Source organism: Carassius gibelio, chromosome B6 (assembly GCF_023724105.1).
Source record: "Carassius gibelio isolate Cgi1373 ecotype wild population from Czech Republic chromosome B6, carGib1.2-hapl.c, whole genome shotgun sequence".
Classification (NCBI taxonomy): Eukaryota; Metazoa; Chordata; class Actinopteri; order Cypriniformes; family Cyprinidae; genus Carassius; species Carassius gibelio.
Genome location: NC_068401.1, coordinates 28048608 through 28063693, shown reverse-complemented (window position 1 = coordinate 28063693; position 15086 = coordinate 28048608). Strand labels below are relative to the sequence as shown.

The 15086-nt window shown below is 35.2% G+C and overlaps 3 protein-coding genes across 13 annotated transcripts in view; all 3 read right to left on the bottom strand.

Moving 5' to 3' along the window:
• Positions 1 to 767, bottom strand: part of chchd6b (coiled-coil-helix-coiled-coil-helix domain containing 6b) — a 105491-nt gene extending 104724 nt beyond the window's left edge. For 3 of the 7 annotated variants that reach the window (XM_052559307.1, XM_052559305.1, XM_052559304.1), the window contains exon 1: positions 534 to 740. In XM_052559307.1, coding sequence (XP_052415267.1) covers positions 534 to 617 — 84 coding nt within the window. In that variant the 5' untranslated portion in view covers positions 618 to 740. Of the gene's footprint in view, positions 1 to 533 lie in introns of all 7 variants that reach the window. The other 4 variants (XM_052559308.1, XM_052559306.1, XM_052559310.1 and 1 more) reach the window with 3 other exon arrangements.
• Positions 768 to 2217: 1450 nt separating this feature from the next.
• On the bottom strand, positions 2218 to 9943 carry tpra1 (transmembrane protein, adipocyte asscociated 1). Of its 4 annotated transcripts, none has more exons than XM_052559767.1 (11): positions 9797 to 9943; positions 8802 to 8979; positions 7090 to 7222; positions 6939 to 7025; positions 6577 to 6649; positions 5940 to 6019; positions 5675 to 5785; positions 5520 to 5580; positions 5329 to 5431; positions 4275 to 4355; positions 2218 to 3010 (listed from the first exon to the last, which is right to left on the bottom strand). In XM_052559767.1, the coding sequence occupies exons 2-11, from the start codon at positions 8963 to 8965 to the stop codon at positions 2770 to 2772; spliced, it is 1134 nt and encodes a 377-aa protein (XP_052415727.1). In that variant the 5' UTR covers positions 8966 to 8979; positions 9797 to 9943; the 3' UTR covers positions 2218 to 2769. The 4 variants fall into 4 exon arrangements, with proteins under 4 accessions (XP_052415727.1, XP_052415728.1, XP_052415729.1 ...); XM_052559768.1 differs by having other exon boundaries at positions 9803 to 9943; XM_052559769.1 differs by having other exon boundaries at positions 8802 to 8994; positions 9797 to 9941.
• A 492-nt stretch (positions 9944 to 10435) lies between these two features.
• trim107 (tripartite motif containing 107) lies at positions 10436 to 14225 on the bottom strand. Of its 2 annotated transcripts, XM_052559482.1 has the most exons (3): positions 14136 to 14203; positions 13994 to 14047; positions 10436 to 12222 (listed from the first exon to the last, which is right to left on the bottom strand). In XM_052559482.1, exons 1-3 carry the CDS (start codon positions 14194 to 14196, stop codon positions 10808 to 10810), a joined length of 1530 nt encoding a protein of 509 aa, XP_052415442.1. In that variant the 5' UTR covers positions 14197 to 14203; the 3' UTR covers positions 10436 to 10807. The 2 variants fall into 2 exon arrangements, with proteins under 2 accessions (XP_052415442.1, XP_052415443.1); XM_052559483.1 differs by lacking the exon at positions 13994 to 14047 and having other exon boundaries at positions 14136 to 14225.
• Positions 14226 to 15086: the final 861 nt, after the last annotated feature.

Below are 15086 nucleotides of genomic sequence, written 5' to 3'. Positions count from 1 at the left end.
TCGCATTAAAACAACATCTCATGAGTTAGGATTGCCTTTTTCAGGGACGTACCTTCAGACAAATTACCAAAAATAAAAATGTAAATAAAAATGAATACAACCAAATAAAGAGTACAGCTCTTAAAATACATGATATATTTCTCTCACTGTTCTCGGATCAGATTGCTCTGTTTGTGTCATTGACCTTGAATGAGAGCAGATAGAATAATTTTACAAGTTTAATATTAACAGCACATTAGATCCCACCAAACAAGAAATCCCAGGATAAACATGATAACAATGCTCAAAGATGAGCACATTTCATCATTAAATCACAAATGAATCAATTAAAACCGTGAAAATTATCAGATAACTGATACTTTCACTTTCTCAGAGCCACTGAAGTTCAAAAGAGGAACAGTTACAACAGACTTCTGTACATAAAAGAGTAGTTACAACAGAATATGTGATTAAAATCTGATAAAGGTACAGTAGAATGACGCAGGACATGATGTTTGTTCTTTGTTTGCAGTGCAGATGTTGTTGTATGTCACCTTAACTCCGTGAATGACCGTGACATTGTCCTGTTCGTCCAGTCCGTACGACACTGATTTACTCTTGCTGTCCGCGGCCCCCATCAGCCCCGAAATAACCACAAACAGCCCGACAAGAGGAATATAATCACCCCGAGTGACTTCAGGGTCACTGTGTCCCGCTACGTGCGCATAAAATCATAAAACATCCTATTACGGCTTTACGCGCGTCACGTGACACTCGAAATGCACGATGGGAAATGTAGTTCTACGCAGTATACTGACGTCACCTGCAGGTCGCGGGAGAAAAAAAAGGAAAATATTTATTTTTTTATGTTTTAATTGTTTGCTTGATTGTGTTCTTATATTGAAATCAAAAACATTTTTTTGGTAATGAGATATTATAATAGAAATTGACAAATGCTCATTATGCTACTATTTAAGGTACTGTTTCATGGTAGTTGTTTTTATTTTTTTTGAATGCAGTGGTTGGCAAATAGTAATAATACTAATTTAATTTATTCTGCCTTTTATTTTTCTCTTATCGCTGAAGATTTAATTAATTCCTTCACATGTTTAAGGTCACCATGAAACAAAATAACTTCTGATGCAGTCTTTTCAATAAAAAGTAACTAAATTTTGGTAACTTAAATAAAATAAAATATAATTAAAAACCTAAACTTTCATTTACGTTGAAGTATTAAAATAACTAAAACTTAAACTGAAATAAAAATGTTTTATAAATAAATGAATAAATAAATATAAAAAGCACATACTAAAGCTAGTATTAAAATTAAAAAATAAAAGCTAATTTTAAATATCAATAAATACTATAATAGTAATAATCGTATAAATAATAATAGTGGTATATAAATACTGAAAATCATCAATCCCTCTTATTTTAATAAACAGTTATTATAGAATCAAAATGAAGTCCCAATGACCTTTTTGTTTTATGACAATTGTTTATCAGTTTTTTTATTTCTATATTTGATTGAAATGTTCGGCAAATAGAAATACCAATATTTAATTTATTTTGCCTTTTATTTTTTTATTATTGTTTTTTTTTTCGTGTAAAAAAATCGTATTTCATCTATTCAGATTTTCTTTTTTTATTTCTTGAAGTACATTTTTATAACGTCCTTCACACAGCAGTGAAACGGTGACGTTCAATAATAAAAAATAAAAGCCCGAGAACGTGATAGCGACACATTACACGTGTGAAAACCACTCACGTCACTTGAAGCGTGTTCCAAAATAAAAGTCCTCGGTTGTTCGTGTCATAGACATACATAGTAAAGGTTCGTGTGGCTCAAAATCAAGCCTCTTTGCTGGACCTAGGTGCAGTGTTCATCTGACTCAAATGGTTTCTTATTTTCTGATTTAAAACAGTTAATCTATAGACTAAACAGAATAAATACCCTGATCTTTATCAAAGCATTTCAGTGAAGAAAAAACAAAACTAAATATCTTTAAGATATGCTTCTAATAACAGGCTGCAATAAAAAAAAGAAGATATATTTAAAAAATGAAATAAGCATTAAGTACAATTTGCACTGAATTTCAGATTATATTACTCATATAACTCATTTACAGTTGCATTTCAGTGCAAAACTTTGCATTTCAACATTAAAACTTTAACACTGAATTGCCTTAAAATCACAGTGCAAAAAACCCCAAAACAAAACCAGACCATCCACACACATTTCTAAATACATACAGTTTAATCATAAAACATCTTCTCTCCATATTCAAATCAAATTTAAAGAAAAAAAGAGAAATAAGCATTATACTCAGGCCAGATTTAATTGAAGATTTTAAGAACTGAATCCAAGTTTAATGATGCCAGGCTGAAACAAAACCCACCAGATAACTAAAATAAATAAAAATCCAAAGCAAACATGTTCAAAACTATGATATAGCATGGAGAAATAAATGTTTTTACAAATTTCTAGACGAACGCTCAGCCCACATGAAGCATATGAACAGAGCCAAGTCAGATAACAGGGTCCTTAAGACTTCAAATTAGCAAGCAAATGAGCCAAATCAGTGCGAAACAACCCAGAAAACATAATATCAATACAATACAATGTATCAACAATGGCGATCAAGAAATGTATTACATTATGCACTACTACAGTTGGCTTCAGCACAGATCCGAGCACACAGATGTAAAATAAAAGAGCACTGGTGTTACACAAGGAATGATGAATTCATGGAATACAAGTCTTCAGTAACAAGTGTTAGTGATCAGAGGTCAGGTGTTGAGGGCCCTCCAGCGGTCCGAGTCGATGCTGTTGATGCTGTGTGCTCCGCTGTAGGGTCCCGACACCACGTCGTCCAGATACGCTCCAGAGCCGTCGATCTGTGTGCTGGAGAACGAGCTGTGCTCCAGATCCTTCCGACCCCGGCCCGAGGACGAGGTGGGGAGGTGCACGTCTGAGTCCTCCGGCTCATCGATTTGGGACTTGTAGGAGAAGAGGATCTTGGGCTCGGACCTGAAGAGAGACGAGGAGGAAGCATGAAACACGACCGGCAGCTTGTGCATGAACAGTACATTACAATAGATACAGTCCAGATCGGATGCAACTGATGTTCTTCTTATCATACAGATCAGGAGGAACATTCAATACATTTTTAAACATGCAAAATTCATTCAAAAACACTAAATGCATTGCAAATAAACACTGTTTTTAAGCTTTCTTGAAAAAATAAAATACATCACGGTTTCCACACACCAAAAAAAAAACATAATAATAAATACTGGCCAGCACAACTGTTCTCAACACTGATAATAATCAGAAATGTTTCATATTAGAATGATTTCTGAAGGATCGTGTGACTCTTATGAAAGCCCTTTTCCACCATATTCAAATAAAATTGTATGCATTTCAATTAAGAGTTAAAATGATTAGGAAAACTGATAGTTATGACATAAATAAAATGATAAAAAATTATTTTAAGTCATAATCATGACTCATAACTGACTTAGTCTCATAATTATAACTTTTGTAATAATCAGGACTTGTCATAATTATGATGGCAGAAATAGCTTTCCGTAATTGCAATTCCAAAATGATGAGATATAAGATAAATAGGACAATTACGAGACAAGTCAAACGCACGTCTAGATTCAAGTCATAATTATAACAAAATTGACTTTTCATGACAATTTTCACTTCTTATACTTTTTACCTCAATACTGGCATTTTTGTCAAAAGTGCTGCTTTTTATCTTATAATTGCATCTTCTGATGTCATAATAATCATTTACCGAAACATGTTTTTTTTTCTTGCGTGGTAGAAATGCAGCACTGAAGACTGGAGCAATGAAATATCGCAGGAACAAATCTTCTACAATATATTCCCATCTAAAGCAGTCATAAAAACTCTATTTAAAACTATCCAAACAGAAAGGACTTCCACAGAACGAGTTAAAGCTTGTATAATAATAATAATAATAATATAATGATTGGCCACTTTTGCTAAGAACATTAATGTCTTTAAGTGGTGTTAAGTGCAGTTTTTAAGCAACATCATTTCTATTTCTCTTCTGAAATAAAGAGTTCGACATTGCATATAGAAACACTCACGACTCAAAACTTCCCCGTGAGGTAATGCATGAGCCTGAGTTAAAAATAGATCCCATGAAGGTGCAGAATATGTAACTTTGTGGAAGTTGAAAGCCACTATTCATGTGCTGTGTGACTACAGTTCCTCCTGAGACTCGAGGTGTGACTGAATCACAGGCGGATCTACTCACCCGAAGAACCCTTTGAGGAACGTCACATAGATCAGAGGAGCAAAGACGGAGAAGTAGAGGAACGTGGTCACATCCACACAGCTGCAAACACACACAGAAAACTCAGCTCTGATAATCTGCCATCCATTTAAAGAGAGAGAATTCACGATAAATATTTAACTATTTCTAATATTATTGTAGCATTGAGACAAACCACTTTTCACTCACATATTACGCAAATAAGACAATGCATATTATAATTATATATTAAAAACACCTATATTAGATGAATTAGAGAATGCAAATGTTTTATTTTTGGGCTTTGTCTATATGCATCTTTTAGTGAGAAGAGCATGATGTATTGCCAAATACTTGCTTTAACAGATATAAGACAGCAGAGGAGATTTATACAAACCTTGTTTTTTAAATGCTAAATGTTAATTTAAAATATTTTTGAAAACTATTAGAAATTGCATTATCTGTTAACTTCTCCAACCAAATACTCTAATAAAACAAACAAAATAAACCTATGCCATAATTTATCATAAGTACATGTCTCCATGCTAAAATCCATTAACATATCAATTAAAATGTACTGATATAAAATTATAATTCAACTTAATTTGGAGTATTTCTTTAATGCTCAATGCACATTTCTTAATATTATGCCTATATTATTATTTGTACCAGTTTAGTAAACTAAAAGTAAAATTGCAAGGTATTTTTTTTATTAATAACTTATATATGCAAGTATTTTTGTAGTATACACTAGTGCTGTCAAATGATTAATCACGATTAATCACGATTAATCACATGCAAAATAAAAGTTTTTGTTTACATAATATCTATATGTGTGTGTGTGTATGGTGTTTATTTATTATGTACATATATATAAATACATAAATACAAGTATTATATTATGTACATACTATATTATGTAAACAGAAACTTTTATTTTGGATGCAATTAATCGCGATTAATCGTTTGACAGCACTACTCAGCACCAAATAAATGCATTTTAGCATGGTTTTATTCCCCTGTGGGGTGTGTTTGACAGACAGAAATGAATCCTCACCACAGGCCTTCGATGATGTCAGCACACAGCAGAGCGCTTCCCAAACCCTGAACCAGATTGAGCAGCGACAGGATGCCAGCGTACACGTAAAAACCCCTCTTGGCTGCGGCACGAGAACCAGAAACACATTCACATCATCATCCTCTGAGCGATTCCTCCGGTACAAACACTGAAACCCTGCGTGTACTCACATGGCAAAGAGATACGCTCCCTGACTGGAGTTTTAGGTAGGATGACTATCAGGGAATACACCTAAAGCAGATTATAACGCAGAATTAAACATTAATAATTCAATATATAAATGCAAAATGGTTTTGTAAGAAAGGAGAAGTATTTGAATAGATACCAGGAAGAAGAAACAGGAGCTGGCCAACCAGAAGTGTCTCCCGCCGTGACCGTAGATGTTGAAGTCTTTAGCGGAGAGATGTTTGTCCGGGAAACGAATCTCTAGAGTCCCCTGCGAGAGCAAGAGACAATAACTCACTAGAAGTCAATGTATCACATGTTTTTATAGTTGCTTGAATTAATCAGAGCTCAAAGACATATATTAAGCAATTTCTGGCGTGATAGATGTATGTAGATGTGTAGTGAATGGCTGTTGTGTAACACACCTGTGTGATGGAGTAGGCCAGAGCCAGGACCGCAGTGATGGCCAACACACGCTTGATGCTGGACTTGCTCTCCAGATGACCTGAGCAAACACAAGCAGCAAACACCTCACTTTAACAGGAAGTGCAGCATAGGCTCAAATAAAACAGGCTTCGTTTTCATGGGTTACAATGAACAGGTACATTTAGAAAACATGGAAAACACTATCACTAGTGTTGCTAGTGACAAAATAATAATAGAAATAAAATAAATAAATAACTGCAAAATAATAATAATATTTTAGGGACCAATTATCACTATTCCTAAACTACACAAGTACTTAAAAAGCATTCAAAACCATATAGCTTGAATAAAATTAAAATATAAAATATAAGAAAAAAATAAATAAATAAAAATGTTGAGTGCTGGCTTGGCAACTATAAAGAAAAAAATATAAAATAATGTATTTTCATTAGTGAAACTTAGAGTTAAAATGATAACAAAAATATACAGATAAAAGCATATTAAATCAAAAATAGTTAATACTGTGATAGATTAATAATACTTTATAATAATACACTTTCAATCCATTTGAAACATGTTTTTTACTAAAGCCTAATCATATGTGAGATCCGAAACAAACGCAGTGCAGGAACGCACCAAAAGCCAGTCCGAGTATCACGACGCTGAGCTCAATAGCCAATAAGAAGAACCTCGTGATTTCCCAAAGCACCTGTGAACACACAGAAATCACTGATGAATTCACCACACAATCACAGCTGACGTCAGAGAGAGTTTGTGTCCTTAATTCATGTTCCTGCCGCAGTGTGTCACATACAGTAAAAGTAGAATGGAATATACTGAACAATCTAAACGGGAATGAGTCATGTCTTGCATGTTTTAAATGTTTTTAAACATTACTTGTTGTTGTTAGTCGTGCTTTCAGATGCAGATGTGGTTTATATTACCATAGTTAACTCAAGATTGACAGAAGTCAGTGTGATGTGTGTGTGTGTTTTCACCTTGTCTATGAGTGTGGCGGCGCTGGATGTGCTGACGGTCATGGAGACGATGGCACGAGTGATTCCTACAGCCGCCACCACGAACACCTGAGAGAGACACAGTCATTACAATCACACACCTGCAGCTCACGCCGGACGCTCTGCTGCTTACCAGGATGTAAAACGCCACGAATATAGGGCTGGAGGTCAGACGGATCTTAGCACGAGCAGAGGGAAGCTTCCACATCAGGAAAACCAGGAAAGCCACGTTTGGGACGAGCAACATCACGTCCCAGTAACGAACCCTGACGGACAAACAGAGACCAAGAGTTACGAATCAGACCAAAACAGAGACATGCATTAAACGGGTTTAGATTAAACAGCACACAAACAAGCCGTTTATTACTACAATACTAGACCACACACACACACACATCTAAAACTGGAATTTCAACTTTTCGTGCGGTGATGGAAAGCACCTATATATCCACATAAACACCTCCTGGGAACCAAAACAAGAAGTTTACACTGAAGTCTTAAAATAAAATAAAAAAAAGCAAAAAATATATCTAAGAAAAATGTAAATAGAAATGCAAAAAATAATAATTATAATAAAATAAAAAAAAGAAATTAGGTTTGAGGCTAATTTCCCTCTTCAACAAGTTATCTTAATAAAAACTAAAATATATGAATGTATAAAAAATTTAAAATGTTTAAATACTAGCATACATATGTGGCACATGCAGTTAATTAAGTTTAATTTTAAGCTTTATTTAATGAACACACTTTTAATAAACACCAAAAAACAGTTATTTGAAATTGTAACAATATTTCACAATACTAATGTTTTAATGTTCAAATAAATGCAGCCTTGGATGTTTAGTTTTTTTTAAACACATCACTGACACTAAACTTTTGAAAGGTAATTTAATAAATAAAAAAATGACTGTAATAATGAGAATATTATTTTGTCAAATGTCCATAAGAAATACTGTTCATTTCTGATGAAGTCTGAAAATCTTTTTCTCTGAGGTACAACAGACAACCGGAAACAATAGACCTACTGTTCTTTCTTTCGACATAATTTGCTGATTTATGAATTTAAAAAGACAAGGAGAGGAAGTTGTCATGAAAGAGCCCATGACATCCTCTTAAAGACACGCAGAACTATTCTGAGCTTCGAGTCGTTCAGCAACACAAACCCCCTCGAAGGAACACAAAACCCAGCGCTCCCAGGAGAGCCAGATGGGATTTTAATCAAATTACAGAGGACAGTCCCGTCTGAGAGAGTCACTACAAGCACAGAAACAAAAGCAGAATTGAAAGCTCACGTTCTAAAATCTCAAATCCTCACAAAAGATCATCTGTATATCTGAGAAATATTCTTCAGTATATGAGCTCAGAAACGACATGCATTCAGGCGTTCAAACATGGCAAAGAGCCCAGATGAAGACCACAGTCAGTTACACACGGAAATGCAAAACAAAACTACATCAGATCACAAATCCTTGTCCTTTCGCTTAGTTAAACTGAAAAAAAAAAAAAAAAAAAACTACTTGGAAATTTACAGTTACTCCATATATCAGACATGCACATAGCATATTAATAGCAGAAAGGACACATATGTGACCCTGGAGCACAAAAGGAGTCTTAAGTAGCACAGTATTATATTTGTAAAATAAGTCAACAATGCAACTTCATTTGAACAACTTTAAAGGTTCGATTTTTTTTTTGCATCTTCAGATTCCAGATTTACAAAAAGTTGCATCTCAACCAAATATTGTCATATCATAACAAACCATACATCAATGGAAAACTTGTTTATTCATTTTTTTGTGGTCCAGGGTCACACACATGTCCACAGTCAGTGTGAAGCAGCCGTACCTGGAGTGTCCGATGTCGTCGTACAGGATCTGCAGGCATCTGTGTGGTTTGGTGATGTTGGTCTCATGGTCAGGGTTGAATTCGGAGCTGTTGTCCACGGTGGGAAACACACTGGTGCTGACATAACGGAGCAAACGTCCTGCATCAGTCACAGTCTCCAGCATTCTGGATTAAACCTCTGCAAAACACAGCACTGAACTCCTTCAGTTCACACTCATACTGACATACAAACATATATAATATACAAGCAACTTATCTGTACGTCAAGCACAGATTTCTAGGAGTTCACCATAAAAAAGCAGAATATTAGATTCACAGCTGTGTCGATGTAACACAAAGACACAAGAGTTGAACATGTAAAGAACTAACATCTAAAAATGAGAAATGTTCCCTTGGCACATTACTGAAATAAAAAATTTTTAGTATTAAAATTACTAAAACGGAAATAAAAAGAAATTAAAGGCAGATTGAAATATTTAAAGATTAATTAATAACAATAATTGCTAAAAAGTAAAAAAGGATTGTATATAAATATATATATATATATATATATATATATATACATATATATATATATATATATATATATATATCGACACTAATTAAAATATTAATAAATGCTGTAATAGTTATGTAAATAATATTAAAATAACAACCCCACTTTGACAATTTACTGACTTGCTTAAATCAGGCATCACAAACATTTTCAAATCCCCAAAATGTTACATTTTGTAACAGATCTGAAATGTTTCGAATGTATGAAACCTTACAAAGTTTCTCCCCAGGAATGTGTGTGTATTCACACAGATACACGTTACATAACACACTCAGACCAAACTGTGATGAAAAACAACACAAACTGATCCAAACACAAGCACAAAGCGTCAGTGAACTAGAATCTTCTGTATGTTTACTGTATTGTGATGTATCATGTGACATAATTCACACACTGCGCGCGGATATATCAGCTGATAAACCTTAAAAACACAGCTCACCTTTACCTGCTGATGATCTCAGATCAGAGCCGGCGTGCTGCTGTATTAACGAGATCATAAGCTAGTAGTTGATGCATAATAACTTCTCCGTCGGTTGCTTGTTTACAGGCGGAATGAAACTGACGCGTCGTGAACATACGTGAACGCGTCATCGTATCAAAGATGGCGTCATCCGTGAAACCTTTCACAATAAAAGACTCAAAGACGCCACTAAACATTTGAGTACATTTAATTGCTACTTTGATAACTTATGCTCTACTGTAGATTAATTTATTTTGCACTTATATTTTATGTAATGATATTGCCTTGATTTGCGCTTGTTGTCATATTACTTCCATTTAAATCTATTAATAAAACGAATACACATGTATGCTTTATAAGTACTAAAATAGACACACACACACACACACACACACACACACACACACACATATATATATATATATATGCGATTATAATAAACCACACAAAAATTTTAATTTATATAAATAAAAACGACACCGAAGATACCTCTTTGCGGTCAAAACTTCAAAATAAAAGCCTTTTCACCCTTCCTAAGTCTATGGCACCCATCTAGGCAACCCTTCAGAATAAAAGACAAATATAAAAATAAAAAAACTTTGTATTTAGAAAAAAAGGTAGATTCTACTGTTTATTTAAATTAGAAAAAAACAAGTTTTAATACACGTTAAAAGAAAATCACAGCACATAAACAGAATTAGAAATGTTTTAAATGCAATGTGGTCTTGTATTATTGAAGTTAAGTGCAACATCACATGCATTGAACATTCAACACTTGAACTGAGGGATACTGTATATGATCAAATTAAGCACTGCAAACCGTATGCATGTGACAATCTAATGTAGGATGATGCATTCAATGCGTAAGTGAACATTAATGACATATTGCATCATAACATTATGACAACAGGATAAGAACAGATGAATAAGGTCTGAGAAGTTATTTTAGCATTTGTTGTATAAGGTGAATCAAGCAGGTTTCTTCAGTCACTAGTGAACAGTGATGTGTGCTTTGGGTTGACCAGACATCATCCTCACAGCCAGATACACCGGCTGTGTGAAGTTTACTTTAAAGGTGTGCAGGTGAGTTTTATCTCCACTCACATCACTGACGCTGTAAAACACTAAAGAGCCGGTGCTGAAGCTGAGGCGTATCTCCATCCTCTTCAGAGACGGTGTGCGTCTAAGCGGCGTGTCCTTTCCTCTCTCGTACGCTCTCAGAAGGTTCTCACAGTACATGAGGCACCAGGATCCAGCGCTGCTCTCCAGACCGCTGCCAGAACCAGATCTGGGCAGATCTCCGTAACACACGGCCACAACCCAAGCACAACCTTCAGCCCGGAAGTCCCAGAGATGTTCTCCTCGGACGAAGCTCTGGGAGCTCAAAGCCTGGAAGAAACTGGAAAACCTCTGAGATCTGGCCGGATACGGCTGTTTGGCTGCGCTGAAAGACACCGTTTTGAGGTCTTCGGATAAGAGCAGGTTGGGATGGATGGTATCAGGGTCGAAGGTGACCTCGGATGGGTTGAGAACGACGCGCAGCGCCCGCTGAGAGGATCCCAGTCCGAGACGGAGTTGGGTATTTTGTTTCTCGATCTTCTCACAGACTTCCTTCAAACTGCTGGATAACTCCTGACCGCTGGAGGAGTCCTGCAGATGCTCCAGAGTCACGCTGGAAACCTCAATACAACATGCATCATCCGTCTCGTCTTTTAACGTGTTGACCTGAAGTTCAGCGGCTCTCAGTTGCTTCTGGAGGTCGGTCAGCATCCGCACTCTTTTCCCAACAGCATCTTCTCTGGGTCTCAACTCGGCCTCCAGAAGCTTCAGAGCAGTCGTGCTGTAGGTCTTCATCAGCTCTGCCATCTCCTCCAATACGCCGCTCACATCTTTCCTCAGATCTGCGTGTGTCGCTTTAACCGCAGCCTCTATGGCCTTCTCCTTATTCACCAGATCATCTACTACAACCAGCTTTTCTTGAAGACTAGAGATGACAGGATTCAGACTAGATTCACTGGTCTCCGTCTCCAGCAGAGAGCTCTTCCCAGAATCTGTTGATTTGCACACATCAGCGTCTTCTGGAGATGTCTGGTCATTAATTATCTCGTCTTCTGCACGTGGCTGAAGTTCACAGCTGATGTTGTTGGCTCTGTAGGTCTCAACTATCTGTTTCAGCTTGATGTTTCTCGGAAGGGACTCTGGGCTGAGATGTTCCTGTCCACAAACTGGGCAGCAGAGGACTTGATCATGTCCAGATGATTTGTCCCTCTCTGGTGTCTCCAGACACACCAGACAGAAACTGTGCGCGCAGGGAAGAGTGACCGGGTCGAGGAAGAGATGGAGACAGATGGGACAGGACAGCTCTGACTCCAAACAGCCGTCAGGAGAGCCGTGTGCCATGATGCCTGCAGGACACACAGAGAGAAGCACAGTTACAGCAATGCTGCTCTGGGTTTAGTGCAAACATGTCTCCTAGTTTGGAAAGAAATCTGGAAAAACTGGATTCCCTAGAAGCACATTTTCACCAAACATGGCATCAAAAGCCATAATAATTAATGAAAAAGTTTAAATTCTGAGATAAGCACAAAAAGTTGCCAAAATTCTGAGAAAAAGTCATAATTATGATATTATTAGTCAAAATTGTGGCATTAAAAGTTACAATTATGACATAAAATTAGAAATTCTGAGATAAAAAGTCACAATTATTAGATAAAAAGTTAAAATGAGTCATGATTATGACTTTTTCCCAACACTTTTGACTTTTTATGTCATAATTTATTATTATATTATTATAAAAAAAAAAGATAAAAAATTTGTAATTATGACATAAAAGGTATGAGACGACAAAATTAAAAGATAACATTATAATTATTAGATATTGAAATATTGATGCTAAGCCATTATTATAATACAAAGTCAAAATTAGATAAAAATCACAATTCCGATATAAGTCATCATAGATATGACAAAACAAAGACATTTTGAGATTCTATGTAGGCCTAATTAGTTATAAGATAAATTCTAAATTATGAAATAAACAGTTAAAATTCTGAGATAATTTTTAGACAAAAACATTTAAATTATGCATCATTAAAAAATGACATAAAAGGTGAAACATTTTGTCATAATAGTTTTTTAAAATAAAGACTTTTTAATATCATAATTTTTTTAAAATCTTACAACGTTTTTTTTTCTGTAGCAGGAATGGGCTTCAGAAATGATCTGTTTAATATATTGATAATCGTCAGTCTTGTTGATATGATGCATTCAAAACAAAAGGATATTTTATTTTTATATGGAAATAAAAATATATGTTGACCCTGGAGCACAAAAGCAGTTATAAGCAGCACAGGTATATTTGCAGCTATAGCTAAAAATATATTGCATGGGTCAAAATTATGAATTTTTCTTTTTTTTTTTTTTTTTTTTTTTTTATGCCAAAAATCATTAGGATATTAAGTAAAGGCCATGTTCCATGAAAATATTTGATACATTTCCTACTGTAAACATATCAAAACTTAATTTTTGATTAGTAATAAGCATTGCTAAGAACTTCATTTAATCAACTTTAAAGATTGCTATATTTTCAAATAGTTGCATCTCAGACAAATATTGTCCTCCTTACAAACCATACATCGATGGAAAGATGATTTATTCAGCTTCCAGATGATGTATAACTCTCAATTTCAGAAGATGTCCCCTTAAGGCGGGTTTTGTGCTCCAGGGTCACGTGCTGCAGCTGAAGCCTGAACACGAGGCTCGACTCTGACACCTTCCTCTAACACCCGGCTGTACAGTGAACTGCTAGGTCACAGCACACTCTTCCACGCCATAAACCTCGTCCTGCTGTTAATCGCGTGTAGAACAACGATAGAAACCCTTTCAGAAAGACGTGCATGGCTCTTTCAGCTGTTTATGTGCAGCCATTTTCCACCATGAAAACGTGGGAGTCTTTGGAACTCGTTTATTTACAGTCTGTGGTGTTTACAATCATAACTGCAACACAATATCATATTTCAATGTGAATCGAGGCTAACGGGACCAGACCGTTAACGCCTGATGATCGTTTCCCCGTCTTCACTCGTCTATTACTGTCTGGTTTATAGCTTCAGTTAACGTCACAATAATCATAATGTTTCATAAACTGCTCGTTTAAGATCTGTGTAATGCACTTACCTGCTCTCTTCCTCCTGATGACGCTTAAAGTGAGATATCGAGGGTGGATGTTTGCTACGAGTGAAACAGCAGTTATAGTTCATCTAGCGGACAGTAAGTGTGTCATTAGATCTGTATTTACAGTCATACAGTATATACACACCTTTATTGAAACAAACTCTGCTGCTTCCGGATGGAGCTCCACAGCAGCGCGCGCCATTCATCCACGATGATGATGATGCACGTGAGCACGCACGATCAACAAACAGCTGATTGGTATTTTGGTACTTATACAATTAATATAACTGGTAATGATAACAAAATGAACAAAAAGCTTCCCATTGATGTATGGTTTATTTGGCTGAGATAAAACATTATTTGAAAATCTGGAATCTGAGGTTGCGAAAAAATCAAAATAATTCTGTCCAAAGTCCAAACTAAGTCCTTATCAATGCATATTACTAATAAAACATTACGTTTTAACATATTTATTACGGTAGGAAATTTACAAAATATATTTATGGAATATGATCTTTACTTGATATCCTTACGCGTGTGTATACATTTCATAAAATTACAATAAAAATAATAAAACGACAATAAAGCTCCCATTTAACAAATATAGTTTTTTAAAGATGGAAACTAACAAAAAAAAAAAAAAAAAGTTTAGAAAAATATTTTTTTGTCAATATTGTTTATTAGACTATTGAATGTATGGGCAATACTACAAATATAAACATAAATAGTAATAATAAACTATTTTCTACATATTTGGTCCAGTTTTGTCAACATAAAAAAAATAATTATTTTACCAGTCATACGGGAACTTTGATCTTTAATGGAGATTGTTATTGATTTAATTGTTAATGTATTCTTTAAAATTTTTATATAACAATACATTTATAACATGTATTTTACAATATCTCAAAATTAAATTTTATGTCAGTACGATGTGTACCTAACTAAAAAATAACACTGATATGAGCGTATTGAGTCTAATTATTATTTGAGCAGCATGTTTGGATGACATCAGACCTGACTGTACTGTACAGAGAGCAGTGTATATATAACCAGCAAGTTTTGATCAGAGCTCAGCGTATTCAAGATCACTATC

Bases quoted from the DNA above. Each gene is read 5' to 3' on its own strand.
- trim107 (XM_052559482.1), bottom strand. From the start codon at position 14,196: ATGAATGGCGCGCGCTGCTGTGGAGCTCCATCCGGAAGCAGCAGAGTT. The intron at 14,048-14,135 runs GTGTGTATATAC...TTTCACTCGTAG, and splicing joins CAGAGTTTGTTTCAATAAAG to CAAACATCCACCCTCGATAT. The intron at 12,223-13,993 runs GTAAGTGCATTA...TGTGTCCTGCAG, and splicing joins CATCAGGAGGAAGAGAGCAG to GCATCATGGCACACGGCTCT.
- tpra1 (XM_052559767.1), bottom strand. From the start codon at position 8,965: ATGCTGGAGACTGTGACTGATGCAGGACGTTTGCTCCGTTATGTCAGC. The intron at 6,650-6,938 runs GTGAAAACACAC...GTGTGTTCACAG, and splicing joins CCGCCACACTCATAGACAAG to GTGCTTTGGGAAATCACGAG. The intron at 5,581-5,674 runs GTATCTATTCAA...AATCTGCTTTAG, and splicing joins GCTCCTGTTTCTTCTTCCTG to GTGTATTCCCTGATAGTCAT.